At 39.3% G+C, this 26,599-nt stretch overlaps 1 protein-coding gene across 5 annotated transcripts; it reads right to left on the bottom strand.

Moving 5' to 3' along the window:
* Positions 1 to 680: 680 nt before the first annotated feature.
* On the bottom strand, positions 681 to 25,018 carry LOC136845251 (uncharacterized protein C2orf42 homolog). Of its 5 annotated transcripts, none has more exons than XM_067115362.1 (8): positions 24,882 to 25,018; positions 22,522 to 22,734; positions 16,224 to 16,424; positions 15,155 to 15,406; positions 12,997 to 13,178; positions 12,015 to 12,264; positions 7,747 to 7,944; positions 681 to 1,708 (listed from the first exon to the last, which is right to left on the bottom strand). In XM_067115362.1, the coding sequence occupies exons 2-8, from the start codon at positions 22,732 to 22,734 to the stop codon at positions 875 to 877; spliced, it is 2,130 nt and encodes a 709-aa protein (XP_066971463.1). In that variant the 5' UTR covers positions 24,882 to 25,018; the 3' UTR covers positions 681 to 874. The 5 variants fall into 5 exon arrangements, with proteins under 5 accessions (XP_066971463.1, XP_066971464.1, XP_066971466.1 ...); XM_067115363.1 differs by having other exon boundaries at positions 22,522 to 22,753; positions 24,882 to 25,003; XM_067115365.1 differs by having other exon boundaries at positions 12,024 to 12,264; positions 22,522 to 22,753; positions 24,882 to 25,003.
* Positions 25,019 to 26,599: the final 1,581 nt, after the last annotated feature.

Raw genomic sequence — 26,599 nt, 5'->3', positions numbered from 1 at the left:
ACGTTGCCACTTTTCCCAGATTTGACTCATAAACCCTTGACCTAAGTTGGGATGTATTGCCATATCTTCCTTATACCAGGTAAAAAAGGGTAAACACCTTGACACTATTGTTCCGTTTCTAGCTCTGAAGACATAAAATGAACGAAAGAACTTAGATCTGATGACAAGTAAAGACTGATTTATAGTAAAAAAAAAAAAAACTGCAGTAAATGAAGATTTGAAATCATATATTAAACTGTTTTGACAACAGTGTAGGATAAGGATGATTTAGTATGTAATCATCTAAATTATTTATACAAATGCCCAATATTTAGCCCAGACTCACTGATGAAAATAAATGATACAATGCATTACAAGAAATACTGTTATTGGCTCCTCAAAGATTGTAAATTAAGTCGGCCTTGTTTTGGAATGGTCTCTTTCTTCTGGAAAACCTGTGGGAAGGATAAGTAGGATTTTATGAACGGATTCCCGAATTGAGGGATGCAGATTAACTGTAGTTGGATTATAAGTCAGGAAGAAGTCTGGCAACGCAGCTATCGACAGCCATGTTCGTAGTCATTTTGGTTTGACAATAGTTTTTCAATTCAGGACTTAAATGTTGCTTATTTAGTAGCAGTTTTTTAAACTTCCATCTAACATCACACTTTAACACAAAAATGTCAAATGAATTTTAGTAGTTTTAGAATTAATATATTTTCCAAAAATATACACAAGAATCTAAAAATCATCAGACTTTTTACAAATTACATGAGATCTAAGATAAGACTGACAGCCAAATCTACAGAATCACTATGAACATTTTATAATTTGTGTATGATATGATTTACAGTTATGTACATATTTAAAAATGTGTGACTAGAAGGTCAGGCCCTTAGAAAGTAAGTATGGTGGCTATGTTTTCAGGTGACTGCATAGCCTCTGAAGTAATTGGTATACTTATAACATGTTCTGTTGCTGAAATTCGTTGAGCTGATGCTTGCACTGTGGTCTGCTGTTGGTGTTGCTGTTGTGGTCTGGGTGCGATGAGAGGGCCTTTGACAGTTCCTCTTACATCTCTCATGGTGATGAGCTGACCACTGACAAAGTGATCAAATTCAAATTTTATTCTCAGCTCCCCTATGGAAGATTTTGGTAAGATGTCTGGAATCCATTCTATGATAAAAGGTGTAGGGTCCTTATGCCCTACGCCACATGGTCCCACTCTAAGTCTTGTTATGTATTCTTTAGGCTGTATCAGGGGTTGGTTAGGTGATCCCTTTGCAAATATATTGTCCTCTTCAGGTCTCTGGAACAATCTATAAGTTCCGTCACGATTCTGAATGAAACTGCGTGTTGTTTCAAGTCTCATATTTGGAATATCAAAGATCTGACGAACGTGCATGTCATCAATAATTTTCCAAGTGTACTTTGTAAATTTACCAAGAGGGACAGCATCTCTTCTTTGGAACTGCTGTGTCAAATTGGGAAGTCTTTTCTTCTTTGATCTAGCATTTATTCTTTCCATAAGACAATCAAAAAATAACTTGGGCATGTGAAAAACAAGTGGTTCTGGTTTACCACTAAACCCAAAGTGCATTGCTTGGTTAATTCTTTCTGTGACACTTCCAAGCCATGTCATAAAGCTAAAAGAGGCAGTGTTTTCATTTAAAGGCTCTTTAACTTTTTTGGCTAGAGCTCCTGTTAAAGGTCTTCGTGGTGATGTAGTCTGGAAGAAGAAAAATAATCAAGTACATAACAATGAAGCATAGAATTTTTTGTTATTAAAGATACACCACTCATACAATTCAATGTTTATTAGGTCTAAGTCATTAAAGACTTGGCACAGTCTTATGATACAAGGGCAAATGTTTGCTTTAAATTTGCTTGAAAACCGCATTAAGTATTTGCACGTTAGTATAATTCCTCCAGCATTGGGCTAAAAGCTCAACTACTTGAGAGAGATATGACAAAGCTGAGATAGCTGATTATCATTAATTACAGTTCCCATACAGTATGCGGACTATTTACATTACAACACTAAACTTATAAGTATGCATAATATTTATACAAGGAACCTCAAAGCATTTGACATCAATTTAACATTTTCTAAGAAGTTTTATCAAAAAGTTCTGCAAGTATTAAAAGCAAAAATTTGATAAATAATTACTAATACTACTACTACTACTACTACCATCAATCATGAAAATGTTACCACATGAAGCTCATATTTTCACCACACCCATGCAAGTTCACCATTGAAAGTTTTCTCTGCACAGGATAAGCCAATAGGGACCAAAAATAATTTTTTGTACAGTATGTAATTTTATGTATGCGACTGGGCTGTTTTTATGTACAGTATGTGACTGGGCTGTTTTCCATGACTGCCAATCATAATTTGGGATTTGTTTCTATGGGAATGAAACTGATGCATTTTTAAATTCCTTTGAAATCTTTCAAGTTACAACTTCTCGAAGCCTACTGGCCCTGAGAAATTGGTAAAAAAAAATGCTGTGTATGTTAGTGCTTGGTCATCCCTTTACCACAAAAATGTCACCCAACCAACCTCCAACCGTCGCACGAGTGACCCTGGCACCTAACGATACCTTTGCGTCACGCACAAGTTTTGTGCAGTACTTGCGAACAACTAACTGTCTTTACTTTATGCACTACCAATTGAACCATTCCGACGTTGAGTGTGTTATAAAATCTGTCAGTCCAGCCTTCTCCGATGAGCAAATTAACATTGCATATACAGAATGCAAAGACCTGATACCAGATTCCATTCACTGGGAACAATCCACATACAGCTTATCGCCTCTCAAAGTAAGTATACCTTAGTTTAACCAGACCACTGAGCTGATTAACAGCTCTCTTAGGGCTGGCTCGAAGGATTAGACTTATTTTACGTGGCTAAGAACCAATTGGTTACCTAGCAACAAGACCTACAGCTTATTGTGGAATCCGAACCACATTATACTGAGAAATGAATTTCTCTAATTCTTCATTGGCCAGCTGGAGAACTATACCGACCCGCCCAACGAGGAACTATCTCCTCTCAAGAAAATATCATATATCACTATGTGGCTAAGGACCTGCTCAGTGAAAATCTATGCTGATGAACCTTAATAAATCTGCCTCCAAAGGGGCCTGCTGATCTAAGCCTGCCTGCAGTGTACCATACAGCAGAAAATGCCTTCCAAATGGCAAATTCTCTCTCTCTCAAAAAACTAAGGAAACAAATGACAAATTTTCACAGATTTGGGACATGATCAAAGGATTACACGAATCATTCGAGTCTTAAAATTGTGGAAACAAATAACAATCTTTCACTGATCTGGGATGTAATCAAAGAGGTACAGGAACAGTTGGACAGTCTTACAGAAAGCCACCAGACTCCTTTGAAAGAGGCATCTATTATTTACTCGCCACCCAACAGCACAAAAGAAGTGGGGGTGCGACGTGAGGTCGAGGTGACCGTACCCTCCCAAATGGGAATCGCCCTCTCTCCCTCGGATGAAGCTCCCGCATAACCCGTAGACCTATCGGAGGGGGAGGGGACTGATGAACTCCCAACCTCCCATCCCTTCCCAGTGTCTCTGGTGGAAGATAGGTCCTCAGTGAAGATCACCAGCCCTTGTGAGTCTTCCAACCTTACCTTTCCCCTCCCAAAACCGCCCCCCTCCCCCACCCACAACTGCCCCCCTCCCCCCCATCATGGATGATGATGAGAATGATCATGAGGGGATTAGCAGCTGGCAGACACAAGCCAGTAGAAAAAAGAAAAGAGCCTCTTGTTTGCCCCCTGGATCAAACCCCACCAATCACAAATCACCTCGCTCAAAACCTGAGAAGAGATGTCATGTTGTTATTCATAATTTGAGCTCATTGGTGAAGCCAGACACCACAGTAGAGAAAGTCAAGTTTCTCATGGGCTCCGACCCTCTTATCTTTCATGATCTCCCATGCAAAATTAAACAAAGTGGCTTATACGACTACCTGCCTATTTCAACACCTCGATGTTCTTCAAGGTGAGAATTTTGGTCCTTACATACAAGTTTCAAGATAAAGTATGTCACCGACTTACAGCAACACTAATTTATGATGGATTTGATCTTATGACACTTTTTCAATGCCATTAACAGCGTTTTACAGTGCCATAACTTCACGTTGCATCAAGTTACGGCGCTGTAAGTGTTGTTGACGGCACTAACAGCAAGAATAGGCATCAAGTTACAGCACCTTGAATTTCTGATAACAGTGAAACACCGACTTACGGCGGAAATCAACTTACGGTGCAGCGCTGGAACAGGTCCCCCACCATAAGTCGAGGACTTACTAACTTACTGACACCCCATGCAGGGATATGGGCGTTGGCTCACCTTCTACCACAAGTGCCAGCCAACCTCCCATGGCAAGTGACTGCCCACCTCTGCCAGCCAAGCCCCCAACCACCCAAATGATCAACTCATTCATTTCCCAACTTTGTGAGTAGCCATAGATACATTATGTATAATTTCATGGAATATTTTTGGCCTCAAGCAGAACATTCCCTTCCTAAACATGTTCTGCAAAAACTTCAAAGCACCATTGCATTACAAGAAATGCTCCTATGGCCACATGACCTTGTCATCTGTGATTCAGTGCATGAAGACTTCAGAGCTTTCCCGACCTCATCAATGCAAGTTACACATCAAATTGTAACTGGTCACCCGAAAGGGGGCCTTTCTTTCCTGTAGCACAAATCTTTAGACAATATAGTGAATGTGATGACTTATAGGAGTGATAGATTGCTGGAACTTCAAGTGACAGCAGAGGACTCTAAGATCCTAATACTAATAGTAATTAATGTTTATATGGCCTGGGAAAATAATAATTTTGATTAATACTGAATGTTCCTAGGCGAATTACACAGCATTATTCACAATTCTACTGCTGATCATACGTGTATAACTGGGTCCTTAAATCTCATCCCACAAAACAATTTTGTAACGAACTTACTCCCTTCCTCTTCCTACACCTATGTACAAAATAGAACGAACACAATTACAATCTCTTGGTTGAACCACTGCATCACGTCTCCACACCTCCATGATTCAATTACGACCTGCAACTTTTGCTACGATCTTCCAAAGGGTTACGATCACATCCCTTACAGGTGTCGTTCAGTGCCCCAGCCTTCCCTACCGTGAACCCCTAACAGATCGCCTACCTGCTGTTAACAGGGACTTTAAAAACCACTAGAAAACCAGATCCTTTAGGGTGACCACAGAAAATAGGCTGCGGTCAATAGTTCTACTGGCAGATGCCTTACTTTGCACTAACCCAAAATGTAGAAATGACCACCACAGGAGAGATCTGAAAGAATTCTATTTGTACACAGTAATATCCGCTGTCCTTGCCTCCGGCAGGGATACCTTTAGAAGTCATCAAGGCAACTCTCATAATATACCTGGCTGGAATGACTTGGTTAAAGATCTGTATACACATTCACGAGAAATGTTTTTACTGTGGAAGCAAAATGGTAGCCCAAAGGGAGGACACTGCATTGCTAATGAGACAGGCGAGAGCACAGTTCAAACTTGCTCTTAAGCACTGCAGAATAAATGAAAAGCAACTAAGAGCTCATGCAATGTTTAGAAAATTAGGATCTGGCAATTCCCTCATCTTGGGAATGACATTCAGTCCCTAAATCTCAAAACTAAGAAGCTATCACAGAGAGTAGGAGAAGCCGTTGTTGACGAGGGTATCATACGAATGTCGGGCAATCACTTCAGTGATATCCTGAATTGTATAAATGATCAAGACTCTGGAAGAGAAGTAGATAACCTCCTTACTGATAACATTTTCATTTCACTGATCATATTACGCCAGGTAACATCAGCGATGCCATAAACAATTTACCTAATAATAAATCACCTGGCTGCAATGGTCTTCCTGCAGAAGCTTTCAATCTGCCACCCAATAATTTACATTTTACTAGCTGGCCTATTCAATGCGTGCATAATTCACCAGTTTATCCCAGACTCCCTACTTTTAGTTCATTTAATACCATTAATAAAAAACAAGCTAAAGGATGCAGCTGACCCTGGCAATTACAGTCCGACTGCAATTACTAAAATTGTGTTAAAGATACTTCGAGTCGGTTCTTCTAGTGAGATTTCCCCCCTTTCTACACACTACTGACAACCAGTTTGGATTTAAAGCAAACCACTCAACTGACACTTGCATCTACATCCTGAAAGAATTGTTGAACTATTACCTATCATCAGCCTCTCCTATTTTCCTGTTTTGTAGATGTGAGAAAAGCATTTGACAGAGTAAACTACCTGAAGCTCTTCCTTAAGCTGCACAAAAGAAGCACACGTCTATATTTGATTGGCAATTTATATTGCTGGTTCTCCACACAGCAAATCTGTGTCAAAAGGGATAACGTATTGTAGTCCAATTTTGGCTCGCTAAACAAGCTCCAGCAAGGGGGCATTCTCTCTCTATACCTGTTTAATATGTACAAAGATGCCCTGAATGTCAAACTGAACTCACTTCCAATTGGATGCACTATCAATGAAACAATAATAAACAACCTCTGTTACGCCGACGATATGGTTCTGATTTCCCCATCAGTGCAAGGTCTCCAGCAACTTATCGACACTTGCCGCATGTATGTAGAGGAATTGGGTATCCTATACAATGAAAACAAGGTCCAGTGCATGTCGCTGCTCCTGAGATCACTTAAGCATATTTACAGAACCACAAATTTTCCTCGGATATCATCATCTGGAATTAGTGCATGAATTTCCGATTAGATTTATTTTATGTGGCTAAGAACCAACTGGTTACCTAGCAACAGGACCTACAGCTTATTGTGGAATCCGAACCACATCATGACGAGAAATAAATTTCTATCACCAGAAATAAATTCCTCTAATTCTTCATTGGCCGGCCAGAGATTCGAACGCTGGCCCTGCAGAGTGCTAGCCGAGAACGGTACCGACCAGCCCAATGAAGAACTCCTACATCTGGCCAATGAAGAATTAGAAAAATTTATTTCTGGTGATAGAAAATCATTTCTCGTCATAATTGTGGTTCAGATTCCAAAAGAAGTTGTAGGTCCCGTTGCTAGGTAACCAGTTGGTTCTTAGCCACGTAAAATAAATCTAATCATTCAGGCCAGCCCTGGGAGGGCTGTTACTCAGCTCAGTGGTCTGGTTAAACTAAGATATAATTAATTGTAGATCCACATTATTTCTTGTTGTTGAAGTAAGGTCTGTCTCCAGATTAAGCTTCTCAGGGGACAAAGTTTAGCAAAAGGAATGCCAAGAGGCATTTGCTTTTTTCTTCAGGGAGTTTATTTTAAACTGTATGGCCTTGTTCAATCTATTTCAGGACATTTGATTACTGTCATAAAACAGACTTCCACAACTTCTCTCAGTGCCACTGTCAAAATTTTAAGAATTTCTTTGATAATTTATATTTTTATTCTTCCTGCCAATATTCTATGAACACAGACATTCATTAAAAAAATGATAGCCAACTGTACTATAAGCACTTGTTCAAATGGCAATTTATGAGTTACTTGAGAGCGCACAAATTAATGTCTTGTAGGATGTCAAGTTCTTTAGGACATTTCATTTCATGTCAAGCTAACTGTTATTGGGGTTTCTATTAACATTCTCACAGCAGAAATGGTTACAATTTATGAAAGTAAGAGAATGAATAAAGAATGTAAAACACATCACTTTTACTGTATAAACTTGGAGCACTTACCTTCTTAGAACCCCCTTTCTGTAAAGTCAGGAGAGCGGAACTTGCTTGTACAACAGAATCATCTTGCCGCCGTTCTATTTCTGCTACATGTATACTGTCTGGTATCTGATGAACAGATATTGTACCTCCATCTGAAGTGCACAAATGAATACCTTCAGGGGTACGAAGCTGTATTTCAAGTTTCCCTTCTATGTCCTCCTGTAAAAATGTCCAACCTAACTATTATGTCCATAAACCCTACTTGAGCAAATTTTATCAAACATACCATCAAAATTACATTCCATTTATTAAAAAGTATATTTCATCCTTTTGGTTCTTTTATTCATTACTGATGGGTCCTTACTTAAGACGATAAAAACACAATACAAATGCCAGAAAAGTTGCAAAATTTTTTAAATTTTACTGTAAAAATGGACTTCTATCTACTGATGACATCAACCCCTTTACTATAAAAAGGGACTTTTATCTACTGATGACATCATCCCCAAAAGTGCAATGCAATTAATTTGGCTTGCCAACACTGTACAAAATAGGTATGTCAATTTTAGGCAGTGTTAATGAAAAAAAAAAAAAAAGTAACTTTGAGAAGAACCCTAAAAGAGTTCAGAGGTCTGGTTAAACAAATCATTTATAACTAACTAACTTGTCAATAAAAAAAAGTAAGTTCACAACATACAGTATATCCCAGTACTAGTTAACCTAATGTGGTTCAAGTACCATTATGACTAATCTTGAAGGTGTGGGAACCAGAACCTGTTTTTGTCTTATACATGAGCATTATGCAATGATAATGAAACTTCAAAGAGGTGAAGGTTAAGTGATGCGATAGCCTGTTCAAGTAACATAGTATAGTAATGGTTATTTTGAATTTTAACAAAAATTCCAATAGCTTATTCTGCCTACAAAGAGGATAAGTATGGACAATGAGTACTGGTAAAAGGATGTTAACACACAGTATATGCCGGCATAAAAGTTGACATTTAAAGCACAAAAATATCTCTCCAAGACCATGTGTTGAATTGTATGTCGAGCATACAAAGTGAATCTTTACCACTAAGGGGTAAACAAGGAACTGCCTGCCTAACAGTCACCGTACACCGCTTGCCATAACTCTTGCAGCCCACCAAAATTATTTCCCACTGAAGCTCATTCCTATCAACTGATGTGACTAATGCTTGTACACCACTTTTTGTAATTCTCACAGCCACCATATTCACCTTCTACTGGAACTCATGTTTGGTACATCTAACTACCATAGGGATTACTGAATAATAAAATCACAATGGTCTGCACATTCCAACTTTACAGCAGTAGAAAACTTCAGTCCTGCAAACCAAACATTTACAACAGCTGATTGGCATGACAGTGGTACCACCAACACCAAGCAGCCAGCTGTTGACCTAATAACAAATAAAATTTGTGATGTTTCAGCAAATATTACAAAGCCTTTCAGAATATGGTAGGGTAATGATGGCAGTGGTTTGGTCTTATGGTTCTGCTACGTAATGCATGTTTATTTTTGAAAACTACAACTGATGTCAACAGGTAAGGTACATCAGTTTATTTGGACTATCAGTTTATTTGGACTAAGTTGGCTAACTCTTGATTACTGAAAAGTTAAATCGCAAATATCACATTTGATATGCATTTGTAGGGGAAGTGATGCTCCCTTATTTTTGGGGGTTGCCTTCTCCAGCAAATATAGGCCTAAACTTGAAATACACCAGAATTTTTGGGGTTGACTTATGCACCAGCATATGTGTTATGCAGTAAATGTTCAATTATCTGTGATCAAATCATCTGTAGCGCTATGTTATCCAGAGTGGAACTAAACAGGATGAAAACTAATACAGAAAAGCAGAGAAAAAAATATTTGCATGATAAATGATTTTAAAATCAGAAGAACCGACTGATATTGTAGAACCTTAGGAAACTATGAACACCCTCTAGAGTAATAACTATTGGTAGGTATGTGTTGTATTTCAGTGATCAAACACTGATAAGAAAAACGGGTAGAAAGAGAGAATATAGGCCAAAGGGATACACATACACAGCTTACACACTTTGCACTGACCAGAACATGTCAGGTATACACAGCAGATGTCAATTAAAGGAAAAATAATGATGATAATACACAAAAAACTAGAACTGATAAGAACAAAGCTCTACTCTTCTGTAACCCACATTACGTGAAGCACACCTATAACATTCAAGTGAGAGCACCTAGTGACAATGTTCTCAACAGAATGGGTGAGAAAGATTGGTAATGAGTGAAAGGAAGAATAAGAATGGATATGAAGAGACTGATTGGTACTGACTGTATGAAACTTGACAAAGGAGGATACCTGACTAGAAGAGTAGAAAAAGATACTTACAATATACAACTTACAGTAATGGTATACAACGGAAAACGGGTGTGTTGTAATGTAAAAATTACAAAGGAATGGGACTCCTTAAGCTGCTATGAAAATATTGGAAAAAAAGTGCTGGAGGAAAGGCTTGAGGAGCAATGGTAAAATCACTAACTGTCAGTTTGGATTCATACCAAAAAGATCAGCAAAAGAAACAATCTTACAATGCGGCAACCACAAGAAAAGTAACACACACACACACACACACACACACACACACACACACACACACACACACACACACACACACACACACACACACACACACACACACACACACACACACACACACACACACACACTCTCTCTCTCTCTCTCTTTCTCTCTCTCTCTCTCTCTCTCTGTGTCACTTATTTGTGAATCTTCAGAAGGCATTTGACTAGAGTACCAAGACATATCATTAAACTGACATTATAAAAGTAGAGGGTAACAGTAGTCATTAAGCAAGTGATGTTACTTGCTATAAAACATGAACTAGTGTATCAGAGGAATCTGAAATAAACAGAGGATGCTACAAACCACCGCAGAAAAGTGATCCACTGGGAGCTCCTTTATTCAGATTACCTAGTATCAACAATAGAAACTAAGAAAGAAGTTGGGGGGGAAATATTTACAGGTAGAAGAGCTAATGATCAATGGAATCAGGAAAGTGGCCACATGAATGCTGGGGGGAAGGTGTGGGAGTGAACTCTACAGTGAATAGAATGTAACAAATGGTGTCACAAGAGATGATAAGGATTACAAATTATACACAGAGTAAGATTTTCAATGCATGAAATGTATAACAGCACACTGGGAAGGACAGGGAAAAACAGCAATAAGAGCAAAACTGCAGAATGGATGAAATGGAGATAGCTAGGTTACTCGTAAATAAAAATGGCCCACTGGTAGAGAAAGCAAGGACTTTTGATGGGTACACTAGACCTATACTATTCTATGCAGCAGAAACATGGGTACTAACAAGGAAAAATGGAAGATTTTGGAATGATGTGACCGTAAAATACTCTCAAACAGAGACTTTATTCTTAAAGATTAAGGTGATTTGGATATGTGAAGAGAGAGGATGAGGAACATCTGGTCAGAAAATCTGGTGTGGATACAGCAGGATGATCTGTAAACTTTAGTTTCTTACTGAGTTATAGGAAACATAGTTCTATACTCATAAGGCTTGCCTAATGGACTTCGTTCTCATACATAAGAGGACAAAATTTTAGCAAAATAAAAATATATAACTGGGACAGCTAAGCAAGAGATCAAATAGAAATGAAAAAGAAAATAAAACAATGTAGATGGGGCTAAAGGTATACTGCAAAGAGTCTTTAACAGTAGTGCCACCCTGCAGGAACTGTGCTAATATAACAGGGAGTATTATTTGGGCATGATTGTATTTCATGGTGTTTGGTGAAATTTTAATGAAAGTACAAAAATCGAAAGTGCTTAAAAACTCTTGTATTGTCTTGAAAAGGATATTCTTGTGTCTTCTCTTACTTGTATACTCATTCAAGGTGCAGAAATGCAAAAATACCTGCACTGTGTTTACAGAATAACAAGAGTCTCTATTGTAGTACTGTTTTACTGCATGGATTTATGGTATGCACAATTATCCACATTTGTCAATTACCCATGGGAGCTAAGGACGAATTATCGGAGCTAAGGACGAATTATCAGAGATAATGGCATTTACTCCACTTCACAAAACACACTACACTATTTAATTACCAGTTATAAAAATTCTTTGCGATCATGATGAAATCAGGATTGAAATCCTATTGTCATGTTTGTAGACCTGATAGTATAAATTGTTAATTATTTGACTTTTCTGGCATAACATTTCTACAAAAAGATAATTCAACATACTTGTCTCACCTGAGTTACCAAGTCATTGGTTGTAGGGGATAAAGGAATCCCCTCAATGAGACCTGGAGAGTCTTCTTGTAAAACCTCCACCTCTACCTGGCACTGAGAGTCCCCAGAATCTTTCAGTATGAGAAATGACCTTTCCCCAACACTACTTAATTCAGTGCTGTTCTCTGTGATACTGACATTAGCTTCATTGTCATCCCCACTACTGCTGTTTGCTGACAGATTTTGGGGTTGTGGAGAATCACTGAATGAAAAAGAACAAACTTTCAAAACTTGCAAGACTAAAAAGTTCAGTTTAAGAGTCATATAAAAATTAATATTTTCCATAAAAGCAAAACACTGACTATATTAATACTAATAGTAGCATCTATTAGTTTAAAGCTTGATGCCTCATCTTACCTTTTATGTAAATAATAATGATGGTTTCATTAAATAAATGTACATATGTATTTCAAAAAGACCACTGCAATTTACTACTAGATAAACATGATACTGCCATTTAATATGATTATTTGTAAATATGTCTATGCACTGTACAGTACCTATTTAATTTAATAGCTTCATAACTTAAATATAAGCTAACATTTTTTTACAATTTATGAAATGAGGATTAAATTTCCCATGAAACAACTTGGCAATGCACTGAATAATGTCCTAATAAATACACTAGCCTCCCCTAATCTTATTATTTCTTGTTCAAGTCTAAAGGATTTGGGGTACCTACTGTAACTGATTCTCAATGAAAAGAATACACGAGGGAGTCTACTGCAAACTACTAAGTTTCATCATCAAAATCCCTATAGAAAAAAGGGCACAAGGCTGTGAAAGCCACATGATGAACAACTAAAAGTATTTTTCCCTTCATTTGGAAATAAGATCTGGCAAATCTCTGAAAACTTATGAATGAAATATAGATAAATATTCATTCTTCAAATAAAACTTTTATACACTATATATTTCTAATTAAGTACATTACCTTTGAATTAAATTTACATAATATGAAAATTCATTTGCTAGGTGCTGATCACTCGCAAATGCCACCACACAAGCGTATAAATGAACACACTTGCGAAATGTAACATCTCGAGCTGCTGGCTGAATCTTGAAAGCACGGCACCTACAAAAATACTTGTACTCTATATCCTTCTTGTTTCGAAACTGAAAAGCAGAAGGGAATACCTTACTAGCTCTAAAAGTCATACTATTACTAAATAAGTCCAAAATTTTAGCCTATTACTGTGTTCCCTTTACATATATTTCTATCTGCAAATGTCTTTTTGAAAAAAATTAATGTTGCAATAAATACAGTTTTAATTATATAAATGCTTTTTCATCTAAACCCATCAATAATATATGTGTCCATATTTGTATCAAAAGAGTATGCCAAGTTCACCAGTCTTTTGAGTCCTTTGACTGATAAACAGAACTAATACAGTTCCCCATGCTTGTGCTCCCTAGACCTCATTGACTTCTTTTGTGCCATTGTATCTGAATTTCATTCATATGGTTTGATGAACTATACATAACTTATTGAAAATTTACCATGGCTTAGCTCAATGAGTAGGAAGGAAGGCCAGTTGTCCATAGAATTTTTTGTGGGAAGGTGCTCCTGCTAATCCAGGATCTCCCAAGCCCAGTCCATCTTCTAGCAAGTCTGGCTATGTCCAAGTTGAGGGGTTGGATGAAGATGATAATGATGATCTAATGCATCAGTAAGAATAAAGTGATACAGAAAGTGTTTAGCCATGTGATATTTTTTAATACAGTTCAAAAAGGAGCCTTGGAAAGTTTGAATATGTGGGAGAGGTTGCCTGGCAGAAGTGGAGCACCCAATCCACTTACAATATCTACTAGATTTAAGTAAAAAGACTTGAGGGGTTACCATTGGCTTACTTGTAGCCCAAGTTGGTAATGCATTTATCCATTCCTTCAAATCATCTAGAAAAATTACAACAGCAATGGCTACTGGGGGGCTTGAAGCCCAAGGAAATGCTCTCAATACACCCTTTGGATTTAGGTTCAACCACTGAAGCAACTTGGGAAAACATCGTCTCTCAAGAGTCAAAAGCTTCGCAAATCCTTGACTAAGCCTCATTAAAAGATGCTTCATCATGTTACATGAAGGGGTACTCCTTATCCTAATCCCATAAAATCTGAATCTTCTCATGTTTTCACTAAATCTCATCCTCTGATGCAAAGATAATGTCAGGCATTTTTACTGAAGATTACAATAAAGATTTACTATTCATCTCCACCAAGGAATCTCCACTTAAAGCTGAGGCTGAGGGAGGCTTCTTATGAGATGTCGCACGGTTATCAAATGGTTCAGAAAGCCTTATCACACTGTTAGGTGACAGCTCTGCAGCTGCATCAGCTCTTGTAGTCTTGGAAATATTTAATACCTTACATATCAAGGCTGAATCATTACCTTTGGCAACACCAGCTTAGTCTAAAGAGGCTTTTTCCTTAAAAGACCAAAAAGAAGCTCCACTTGTAAGCGCGTCTCTGTTTGCAAGTCCTCTCAGAAGAGCTCTGTGAAGACAGTTTCAGTGGGCAAATAGCACTGAGATAGAAATGCAATTTGCAATCAATAGCATGACATGAGTCACCAGAAGGCAGGGTAGTGTGTGGTGAGACTAGGTTTTTATTTTGTCTGATAGACAAAAAGACTCATGTGTTGCCATCTGGAGATATTGCAGCAAATACAAAACCAATAATGACAGTAGAAGGATGCCAAAATAGTCGGACCTTTCTCTTCAGAATGGATATCCAGTGTATTAGTTACAGAAATGGGTAGTATAAAAAACAATTGGGATTAACTGACAGCTACTTCAATATGCATAGCCCACTAACTGAATATGTTGTCAGTTTTTATATAAAATAAAGGTTTGCAACCAATTCATACACTTGTGTTACTTAATTCAATGAAAATATCACAAGCAGATGAAGGTACCTTATTTAAATTTGCTCTTGAAGGCAGAAGATTTGGTTCTAATGTATATACACTGACTGTCTTTGATACCAAATGAAATACAATAACCAGACTGCTGTACAGTCCGAAAAGTTGTGAATTTTAACATGGCGATCTGGCAAAATTTAAAAGTTGACCAGTGTGCACTGACTTAATTTCTTACCTGTTGAAAACTAAAATGCAGAAATCCTAATGGGTATAGAGCTTCTGGTTTACATTTGACTACCATTATGTTTTTCGACACTCTCTGCACAAGTGGTCCAGGGGTTTCCGTTGCAAGCTGCCATATTTCAGTTTTGATGGATTGAGGGATAGACAAAGAGTTCAGCACCGAATTTTTTAATGTTAGAGAAATAGCTTCTTTGAAGCACTGTGCTGCAGCTCGAATATGAGAACACAGCGTAGACTGGTGAACCTGAAAAGGGCCAAGATATCAGCATTAGATATTCCTTGTTGCCAGATTGTATTGTTTGAGTATTGTTTACATTCTTTCATATGGTGGCTGATGGGGTGGGCAACCCAATGCAAAAAGCCAATAACTAACAGATCTGGATCTAAAGGAAAAAAAAATATATATAATTACATGGTTAGAGGTAACATGAAGTAAAATCATTTCTAAGCTACTCAAAGCTATTGACAATAATTTATTCATATCATACACATCATATAACTTCCCACACCAATATAAACATGTACTTCACTCATAAGTTTCATAGTACAGTGTTAAACTCAGACAACTTCTCTGACCTCTACGTACTCTAATAATTCAATAAAATATAACAGGTTGTATATCTTTTTAACTGTAAATATTTTGACTTCCTTGAATAAAGTGAATAAACTAACTGATGAAGTCAATATGCACGGCAAGGTAACCCACTGCTAAATCTACTGGATTATTTCTCTCTCTCTCTCTCTCTCCCTGACTTATATTTAGCCCTTGATGGCTGTGATTTCTTATTCCCTTAATTTCTATTTTTTTTCACATGATTTCACATAACTATGCAATTCCAAAATCACATCACCTCCCAAAATATTCTTCAAGACTAACCTGCATTTGAATATCATTACATTCTCTGGCCTATTTTCATGTCTTATGAAAATTTACCAATCATTACCTCATTTACTGACAATTTTTGTGTAACTGGATACGTCTAACGTAGTTGCAACTAACTTTTGACTCAAAAATTGCGATTATACTACAAGTACAAAAATAAATAAAGCAACAATCATACCAGTAACTTTTCACTTTTCTTTTGACATGGCTCTACATAACATCTGGCTCCCATCTGTGCCATCTGTGCAAGAAGAATCGGATCGGTAAAGGGCTCTGTTCCAATTAAGAGATCTCCAGTGCCATCTACTGACTGAATGAGAGGAAGCTGGACAAAACCTCTATAATCAGGGCCTGTGTCTCTCACCCGAACTGAGTATATCTGGAATGGAAGAAATATTTTACTAAATAATGCTGAGTGAAAAATTCAAATAAAATCCAGTAGATGTTAATAAAGGTTTCCATTTATTATAAAAAATAAATGAAGTATAATGAATAAGTCTTAGCAGTACCTGATAATATGAGCTCCTGGGCAAACCTTGGTTGGACAATACTCAAGGACCTATCCTTTTTCAGTGACTAAATCCTTAACAGTCATTATTATGAATTCAAGAGAGATAACCAGTAACATGTTCAACACAGAGCAATGCTGAAATAAATATAAATTAAAATACAGTACTGTATTGTAAAACCCTATACATACAGTAATTAAATACTGTACCATTAAGATGATTCTCTTGACTCTAAAGCAAGAACATCATTACATTAAATGGTAAGTCTTTCTATTCAAAGAATGTATAAGTACTTCATAGAATTACTGAATGACACCAACAAATAGTAATAAATTTCAGCCAAAAAACAAAAAATTTAGAAAAAGAATGGAATCAAACAGGCAATAGTGTAGTAGAGTATAGTATTTTGTACATGTTGAATTTGAAATTCTAGCATCTAATTTGGTAAATCTGTTCTGTTTCTAAGAGTACAGTATTCAATTATTTACTGGTGAAAACCTCATAAATATCACATTTTTATAATAAAATAAAGTTTTACATATACTTACCCAGTAATTACTTGGCTATTATTTTCTTTTAACCAGCAGCTTAAAATTTTGAAATTGTGGGTCATGCTAGTTTGTTTTGGTTATGGCGATTGCCCCGCCCACTTTCGGATGGAAGAAGAGGTACAACATAGCAAAGAGCTTCAAATTGTTTATGCCCTTATGTCCAAGTGACGGAAGGCGGGCAGGCTCTGATCATGTAATTACTAGGTAAGTAGGTTATATATCAAACTTTTTTTTATAAAAATGTCATTTTTATATAAGTAACTTACCCAGTAATTACATAGCTGATTCCCACATAGAATGGAGGTGGGAAGGTTGGGCATATCTACCCCAAAACATTATTAATAGTAATGAGTTTGAGAATAAAAATTTGCTAACATTGAATCAATGTTGCTGAACCTTACCTGATAAGAGAGCTGCTACAGGTAGATACTGCTTCTGGTTGGTGCTCATCTTATCCAGTAGAGGCGAGGTGGTAAAGCCTTGAGGGCCTACTACTACAGTGGGTGCTTTGTAGCAATGGACTAATTTCCGAGGGCTAACAAATTAAAAACACCAATACCCAACCATTAAAACCAAAAGACTAGAGGGTACTCCAAGTACGTAGTACTCCCAGGCTCCCCAAAAAACTCAAAACCCTAATCAAGGTGAAGAGATTAGAGAAAGGACATTGCTTACTACATCTTCTCCCCCAACACCACGCCAGCCGTGTAAAACGGACCCAAGGTACTGCACTGATCGTAAGTAGTTTTGATATCCCTTAAGTAATGAGATGTAGACATCGACTTGTACTGCAATGATCGTAAGTAGTTTCGATATCCCTTAAGTAATGAGATATAGATATCGACTTGCAGATACTCTGGACAGATAACTCTTTCTTCTTCAGATGGGCCTACTATCTCGGACAAGCTCTTGATTGTAAAAGAACGAGGCCATGGATTCGATGGCGATTCGTTCTTGGCTAAAAAGTCTGGGGAAAAGGAGCACACTGCATTCCCCTGAGGAAATCCGATATTTTTGTCCAAAGCATGGATTCACTGGATCTTTTGGCGGTGGCCAAGGCGACCAGAAAAAGTTTTTCTGGTAAGATCCCTTAAAGAGATAGACTGCGTGAACTCAAAACGTGAACTGGCCAGCCACTTAAGTACCACGTCTAGATTCCAGGACAGCAAAGGTTTTCCCTTAAGCTTTGAGGCTTCAAAGGACTTAATAAGGTCAGGCAAATCCTGGTTAGATGATACGTCCCTCCTTTTATGGCAGAAAAACAAGCTAAGCATTGCTCTGTGGCCTTTAGTGGTAGAGGTGGAAAGTCCTTTAGTGGAGTGTAGGAACACATGAAAGTCCGCTATTGAGGTATTAGAAGAGGACACATTATTTCAAATGCACCAAGACCTGAAGATGGACCACTTAGCCTGGTAGACATTATCTGATGACTGTCTTCTGCACTTCGCAATCGCGTCTGCAGCCGCTCTTGAAAAGCCCTTCTTTTGGAGCAGTCGCCTAAAAGTTTGAATCCTGTTAGGGCCAGGGAAGACAGGCTTTGGTGGAACCGTCGGAAGTGAGGTTGCCTGAGAAGTTGTTGCTTCTGTGGCAGCAGTCTCCGGAAGTCCGCAAGAAGTTCCAGCAGATCCGAAAACCACTCCTATGCTGGGCAGAAGGGGGCTATCAAAATCATGGACAAGTTTTGATGAGACCAAAATTTGTTGATGACTTGTCTCGCTAAACTGAATGGGGGAAAGGCATACAGATCTTTGCCCGACCAGTCCTGCAACACTGCATCGGTCGCCCATGCTAAGGGATCTGATACTGGTGAGCAGAAGAGAGGAAGTCGGTGATCCCTGGAGGATGCGAACAAATCTGTCATGGGTTTCCCCCAGAGCTTCCACAGATCCAACAATCCAACAGGTCTAAATTCCAATCCGTGGGAAGGATCTGTTTCTGACAGCTCAATTCGTCCGCCAGAACATTGAGTCTCCCTTGGATGAACCGTGTTGTCATTTGTGTGTTCTGGTATAACCAGAGAAGACCCCTTGCTGCTTTGTACAGGGAGGAAGAGTGAGTTCCCTCGTTTCTTGATGTACGCCAGTGCCATCATGCTGTCTGAATACACTGTTACTGTCTTCCTGCGAACTTCTGAAGCAAAGCACTGTAGGCCCAGAAATATCACCGGTAACTCCTTTACATTGATGTGCCACTTTTAACCCCAAAAGAGCTCCCCAACCTAGGTTCGACACGTCTGAAAAGAACTCTAGGATGGGGTTCAGAGGTAGAAGAGATTTCCCTTCTTTTCCCTTCTGATAGCCTCTTCCTGGAACTCCACCAACGAAGATCCTCCTTGATTTCTACCGTTATTGGGACACAAACAAGTCTGGGAACTTTTTCCTGTTCCAGCTGGCTCCGAGGAAGGATTGCAGAGGCCTCAGGAGTAGTCTTTCCGGAGTGACAAATTGTTCCATGGATGAGAGGGTACCTAGAAGACTCATCTTTCACTGTCTAAAGACACTTGTCTATTCTCTTCGGGACTGGAAAAACCCGAAAATCCCGAGAGTTGATCATCATTCCTAAATAAGGAATCTCCTGAGAAGGAGTCGGGAGAGACTTGTCCCGACTGATGAGGAGGCCCAATTCTTGGGCCAAGAGAAGAGTTGTGCGAATGTCCTCCGTGCATTGAGCTTCCGAGCGGGAACGTAGTAACCAATCATCAAGGTATAGAGAGATCTTTATCCTCATCAAATGAAGGCATTTCGCTAGGGGAGCTAATACCCTGGTAAACACTTGAGGAGCAGCTGAGAGACCGAAGCACAGACCCTGAAATTGGAACTCCTTGCCCTTCAGGACAGACACTATCCAGGGTTCCGCTCCCTTTTGTTCCCACCGTTCCCAAAAGTGCAGGAGCCATGCTCCTACCTGAGTACGGAGGACTATATCTTCATTTCTTGGTGGAAGACTTGGAAGAAGGCTTCTTGATGGAATACTGTGGAAAACGGGTATATGCTCTTGTTCTAGTATATGTTCTAGAACGGGAACTCCAAAAGAGAGTAGACTGCAGCAGGGACGAAGATCTGGGAGGAAGAGTCGAAGAATCCTTGGGGCGTCTTGCATATTGGGAGAGCAGGATCTGAGTGTTCTTTTTCTGCAGGTCAGAGGTAATGTCTAGTACTGTAGCCTGAGGAAAAAGATGCATCTTGTCCAAGGGGTAGAAGAGGAGGGCCGATCTCTGAGATGGAGTGACGCCTTTTGAAGTAAAAGAACACCAGAACTCTCTTTTATTAAGTACACCCATGGCGTAAAGACCAGCTAACTCCTGTGTACTGTCGTGAACGGCCCTGTCAATTCAGGAAAGTACTCCTAAGAGGTCTGTAGAAGTGTCTTGAGGTAAAAAGGAGCAGTCTCTAATCTTGTGTGCTAGCACACCCACTGCCCAGTCTATGAAGCTCATCACTTCAAAAACCTAGTTCCGAAGCTGAAAACATAATTTTGGCTGAGGAGAAAGCTGATCTCCTAGATGAGTCGATAAGGCCGGAGAAGCCTCCCTGTGAGGAGGGAGAGACTCCCAGGGAAGGCGCTTCTTCCACTGCATAAAACCTATAACTTGACCTACATAACTTGGAAGGTGGGAAACAAAAAACTGCTTTACCTGGCTCCCTCTTCTCAGAGAACCATCCTTCTACTTCATTCAGTGCCTTCTTCGCTGAAGAGGACAGAACCAATCTCAGTAACATCGAAGAACCAGCTGAGGGAGCTTCCATAAAGAAAGTCGAAGCAGGATAGGAGGGAGCAGCTGGTGAAAAGAAGCTTGGGAAGGTCACAGGAACCTCAATAATGCAGAGTACGCCGACGAAGGAGCATCTTGATCTGGAACAACCCCTACTTCAGAAGAAACAGGAGAAAGCGATAAGTCCGCTGTCGTCTGAGCTGTAAAGGGAGCTTTCTGAAGCAAACTTTGAATATTATTTAGTTTGCTCTGAATCTGGTCAACCGAAGGAGGAACACTATCCAAGAAGACACTTCAATGATGCGGTGGAGGAGCGGGCACCAACGGGCGCTCAAGGAGTACTGTAGAGACGGATGCCAATGACGAAACTTGATGGCGAACGGGCGCCAGTGAGCGATTATCTGTAAACAGGAGCTTGGGTGCTTCGATGCTACTTGCTGGCCATTTGGGTGCTGATTGTAGAGGTGAAGATGCTGGGTGCGCAACTCCTAATGAAGGGGTTCCCTTAAGCAATGAAGAACGTCTACACGCCACAAGGTGCTTCGGCACCAATTTATGATCGTCGTCTGATGCAGCAGAAGAGAATTGCTCTGAGCTATCCCAGTGACTTCACGAAGGGCGCACTGAATCCTTGCCCTTCTTACAAGGAACAGGCAAAGAAATCTCGAAGTCCACTGCACGCCTTTTCAGCGGGCGTGACTTGTCCGCATAACGCCGTGAGCGCCTGGGACTAAAATCTTTGGCCTTTGGTTGCAGTCTGCAATTCATCAACAGACTGAACTGAGGGGGCGACTGGTTGGGGCAGACCCCACCGACCTACCTTAGACTACCAGTTTGACTCCTCCCAGGTGCTGGGGAGTATGTCAGGGACATTGGCCTAGGAGAATCAGCGGGCCGAGCAGCCACCCCCTCCACTACCACTGCACTTGCACTGGGTGCCACAGGATGCTCTGACTCACTTTTATCCATTAACACTTTCACATATGGCGCTAATTTAGCGATCGATTGGACAATTGTCTCAAAGCGAGTGTCTATTTTCGACTCCAGACTGACGATGGTGTTGGGATCAGAAATGTGAGCCGGATAAAGTAGAGGATTGCACAGGTGGAGGAGATGAAACAGGATCAGGAGAAATTACAGGTGCAATTGCAAAAATTATAAAGACAAGTCCAAAAAAATGGGCAAAAAGTCGTAAACCAATGATCGAAAATTGCCTATCACCATCTAAATTTTGCTGAAAGGCTACGAATTAAATACTTCACCAACCAAAGATAGACCAAAAACCCAGCAAAGTATAAATTTCAAAATTCAAGCTGCTGCCAACCACAGTCCTTCAACCACGGCTGGCAGAAACAAATTGAAGCTCTTTGCTATGTTGTACCTCTTCTTCTACCTGAAAGTGGGCAGGGCACATCGCCATACCCAAAACAAACTAGCGTGACCCGCAATTTCAAAATTTTAATAGCTATGTAATTACTGGGTAAGTTACTTATATAAAGATATACTGTATAGCAATTCAAAATATGAACCAATGCTGTAACTTTATAAAGGAACAACAGACTGTTCTGAAATGGTAATTCCTTGAGTTTTTAACTATTACTGTATATGCGGTCACTGCAAAGAATTGCCATTTCTCCTGGCTTTTTTCATTAGGCTATGGTCTTAACAGCATTTGCTTGGAGATAAAGGAAAATAAAACACTACCTGAGCATCGGTGCCTGCTGTTATTCGGCATGCTTCTGTAGAAAATTTCTTTTTCTCTCCAGCTGCATTAAATATAACATCACAAGACTTGTTTTTGCAGGAAAATCCTCGTGTACCATTAAGTGTACCACACTTGTGGCATTTACGCACTCCTCTTTTAGTCGCTCTTCCTAAGTCTGTCAAAAATGTTGCCCTTTTGTCTTTCTTCGGCATCTGCAAAAGCAAGGAAAAACTTATCTGGAAAGGTTAGTTTGCCCTGTTCTATAAAATGAATAGGTTATGTTTTATTCTGCACTCTTTCATAGGTGGATTAACAAACTCTAAAGTTGTAACAAATTAGGACAACACAACTCTGCACTTGCTAATTCATTGATGTATACTGTAATTCCTGAATTTACTGTACTTCATATAATAAACATAAGTTATCAAAAGGTGCATTTGAATATCTGTAAAAAAAAAAAATTAGGCATTACAGAGAAAATTGTCAAAAACTTTTAAGTAATAGGGAATTTCCTTATGTACATACAAACCAGAGCCTTAATAAGAAATGTGAGTTGGAAAAGCCACTGAAAATTGGTAAAAACGTTAAATGGAGGTTGGCAGGAGAGAGGGGGGAATTCCCCATTCACATGCCATCATTGAGCACTTTTCCTTCAGCATCAGGACTATGTGGATGGCTGAGGTTATATTTGCTTCTATGGGTATACAAACAATCATCTTTTATGTAGGAGACCCATTCCTTTAGTGGGAGGGTAGTCTTTCAACTGACCGATGAGTTAAATCTCCACCCTGAAATCCCATGCTCCCAGTCATAATCATGAGCATGGATGCAATGAATCCTATAACCCCCTATACAATCTGACATAGGGATGCAGGACTGATATGGTCTTGAATCAAAGTGAGATGTGTCTGAACCTTTTTCCATGAAAACTCTGGAGATTCCAAGTGTTGCCTGAGTATGGGGTAGTATAGGTAAGGAGGTAGCTAGTATCTAGGTCAATCACAATTTCACATGTTCATATGATAGCTTTACCAACTCTGTTACAACAGAGAGCAGGGATTACAGCTCTGGCGCTGAAGCTCTAAGATGGGCTGCCTCATTGTGATGTCTACCTGCATCATGGCCTGTCCAGCACGTACTCATCTGGACTGTTCCTCACAGAGAAGTAAGCATATAAGGTGGAAGAGAAAACCAAACACTCACCCTTTCAACCTCCAGCCTTATGCCATCCATGCACCTTGGGCAAGATGCTTTTTTTTTTTTCTGGCAGGAGAACTTCGAGAGTACATAACCTCTTCAGCAGACACTGTCAGTGACTAGTTTGGCACTACCAGACTTACTGTCCTCAGTACCTTTGAACCAAAGAGGGAACAACCCCAATATCCTTCTCACAGGACAAACCGTATGTCTACTCGATCACCCATGAAGACAAAGAGAAAGGGTGTTCTGGACACCATCCTCTTGTGCTGGATTTTCATTAGATAGTGCTACAGGGCTCACACAAGGAACAAAAGTATTTTATCCAGCTCCCAAATACCAAATTCTCAGAGGCAATCCAGGATTGTACATATGTAACACCAGTCTAGGACACCAAAAGAAAGGATAAAGCTACAATATGCAGCCCGGTCCAGACACCTCAAGCTATGGTACACTGGCCTAGTCGTACCCTACCTCACGCTGTGAACGAGAACGTCTGCTCTGAAGTAACTTCACTTGCTATAAAATTTAGGGTTAATTCTATATATTAGCTCTGCGCTTGTTTTTACCTTTTCAACTGGTTTTTTCTACACTTTTAAGGGTTCTGATACTGGCAGTGCATTTGTTTGTTCTCGCCCAAATGGATTGTTCCTTCGCCGTGTTTAGTACTGGCCAGGGGTGGGGGTTTGGTACTCATACGTTAACAAGTTATTGCACTTGCCGGACGGGATATGAACCATTCGAAACAGACGTAGCCATGCTCTGTCTTGTGAAGATCGCGTATGGAAACCCCTTGTTGGATGGACTTGAGGGGTTAATTGCAGGTTAATTACACTCGAGCGCCAAAAATTAAAGGTAAATTCATAATTAGCAACCAAAGAACTGTAGAAAAAGTTAGGTTAGAAGGCAGTCGCCGACGCGGAGCTACTATATAGTTCTACCAAATTTAGCTTCATCATAAACGTTTCTACCACAGCTTCTTTGTTAATTTGCATTAAAACAAGGGTAGGTTCATATTAGGACACGCTGGGTGGGGTTTACTTAGAATGACAGCTTAGGCATCCAGCGACCCCTAAGCACATACGCAATGGACACACTTATTTCTAACATGATGACACAGTTGTTTTACAAAAAATATACCAAATTCGAGTGACATTCTTACCTTTCACATAAAACTAATTCAACGGCATAATTTTTTATCTCGCTAGGGACTCACGATGCGTTTGTTGACATCCCACAACAATGGCGCCCAAGGTAGATGGGTCGCTCGATCTCATTGGAGGATGACGCCGGTCACGTGACCGAAACGTCATTACCCGCTTTGTTTGATCGTCTCCGTGTTCGTTTGGCATTTCTTGGTTTTGATTGCCAGATTTTACAACCAAGACCTACAGAATATCATATAACCTATGGAAATTGATTTTTTACAGTAAAAATCTGAATATTATTATATCTATAAGGCAAAGTACAGATGATCTGCAGAAGGTAGGCACATAGGCACTAGACTATCTCATGGAATTCATTCTCCACAAGGATCTCAGCAAATTGTTAGTATCCCAGAGAGAGAGAGAGAGAGAGAGAGAGAGAGAGAGAGAGAGAGAGAGAGAATAGTTGTCCTTGACTTTAAAACTACAGAAATTTCACTCTTCTAGACATTTTCTACAGCGATGAATTCCAATTACATTTCGACCTGCATCCTCATTTTAATTTTTACTGGTGGATGTCTATCAACATTTTCTATCTATCCCCACTGATTTCTACGGTTCAATCAACTCCGTAATAAAAGATCTCTCTCGACATGAAAAATAGGTCTGAAGAATGCTTTCTTATAGATAAACCTAACCTCAGGGTCGAAGGAATTACATGATTAAATTACATGATTATGAACTAATTTTGTTCATTGTTTGCTAAAGACCGGAAATGTTTACTTTAAGAAATACAATTTCATTCTGCGATAGGTTTTTTTTTAAAGGAGCAAACCAACCTTTTTAGGAAGGAATATATAAGTAAATCTGAGAAAGAGAAATTTTTTTAAAGTAATGTGTGTTAGTACTGAGTAGATGAAAGAGCAAGTTAATATATGTAATTATGAGATGAGGAAAAGCTGGAAGTAAATATGATCATTACTTGGTTATAGTAAAAGTTAGCATGCATATAAATTTATGTAAGAGAGGAAGCGGTAATAATGTTACTGCAGATACAATTGAGACTGAAGGGAAAAGAGGAAATAAAGAGAAATTGGATGAAATATCGCCTAAGGTGAAAGACCTCTCGAGGAGTTTGTAATATTTCACGATCGGGCAATAACGACAGCAAAGAGTGCTCTTCGCAATGGAGACCAAACACTTTTTTGTCTTGTTTTGGGGGGTTATTAGAGGGGGGCGGCTGAAAAGAAACCCACCTTAACTGAACAAAGCAAAATTGAACCCAATCTAAGCACTGAACGGAAGTCTAAAGGAGTTTTCACGGGTTGCGTTCGCACTTCACCTTCGCTTACGTGTTGTTCGCAGACGAAAATAAAAAGAAACGTGATCAAGAGACCGGAGTTAAAGGTGTAGTTTTACATAGGGGCTCTATCTGGCCGTTGTCCTTTTTTCTTTAAACGAAGCCCGAAACCGGTCGTGAAGAACGCAACCATATTCGTTCTTTATGAGTCTGGTTATCCCAAACTTCTACAACACGTCTTCATAATTATTATTTAAATAATTATCTAGCGCTCTGGCGTCCAGAAAATTCGCCAGAGTTCCCCGTCCAAGCCCCATAGGCGACAGCGTTTACCACTGATGTCAAGGAAACGGTGTCACCGTCTATGAGTACAAATATTTTGCAGATTTAACACAGGCAGTGTCATGATTGAAATGGGGAGTCAGTTTGTTTACA

Source organism: Macrobrachium rosenbergii, chromosome 13 (assembly GCF_040412425.1).
Source record: "Macrobrachium rosenbergii isolate ZJJX-2024 chromosome 13, ASM4041242v1, whole genome shotgun sequence".
Taxonomy (NCBI): Eukaryota; Metazoa; Arthropoda; class Malacostraca; order Decapoda; family Palaemonidae; genus Macrobrachium; species Macrobrachium rosenbergii.
The sequence above is the reverse complement of the archived record's forward strand: the minus strand, read 5'-3'. Positions and strand labels throughout refer to the sequence as shown.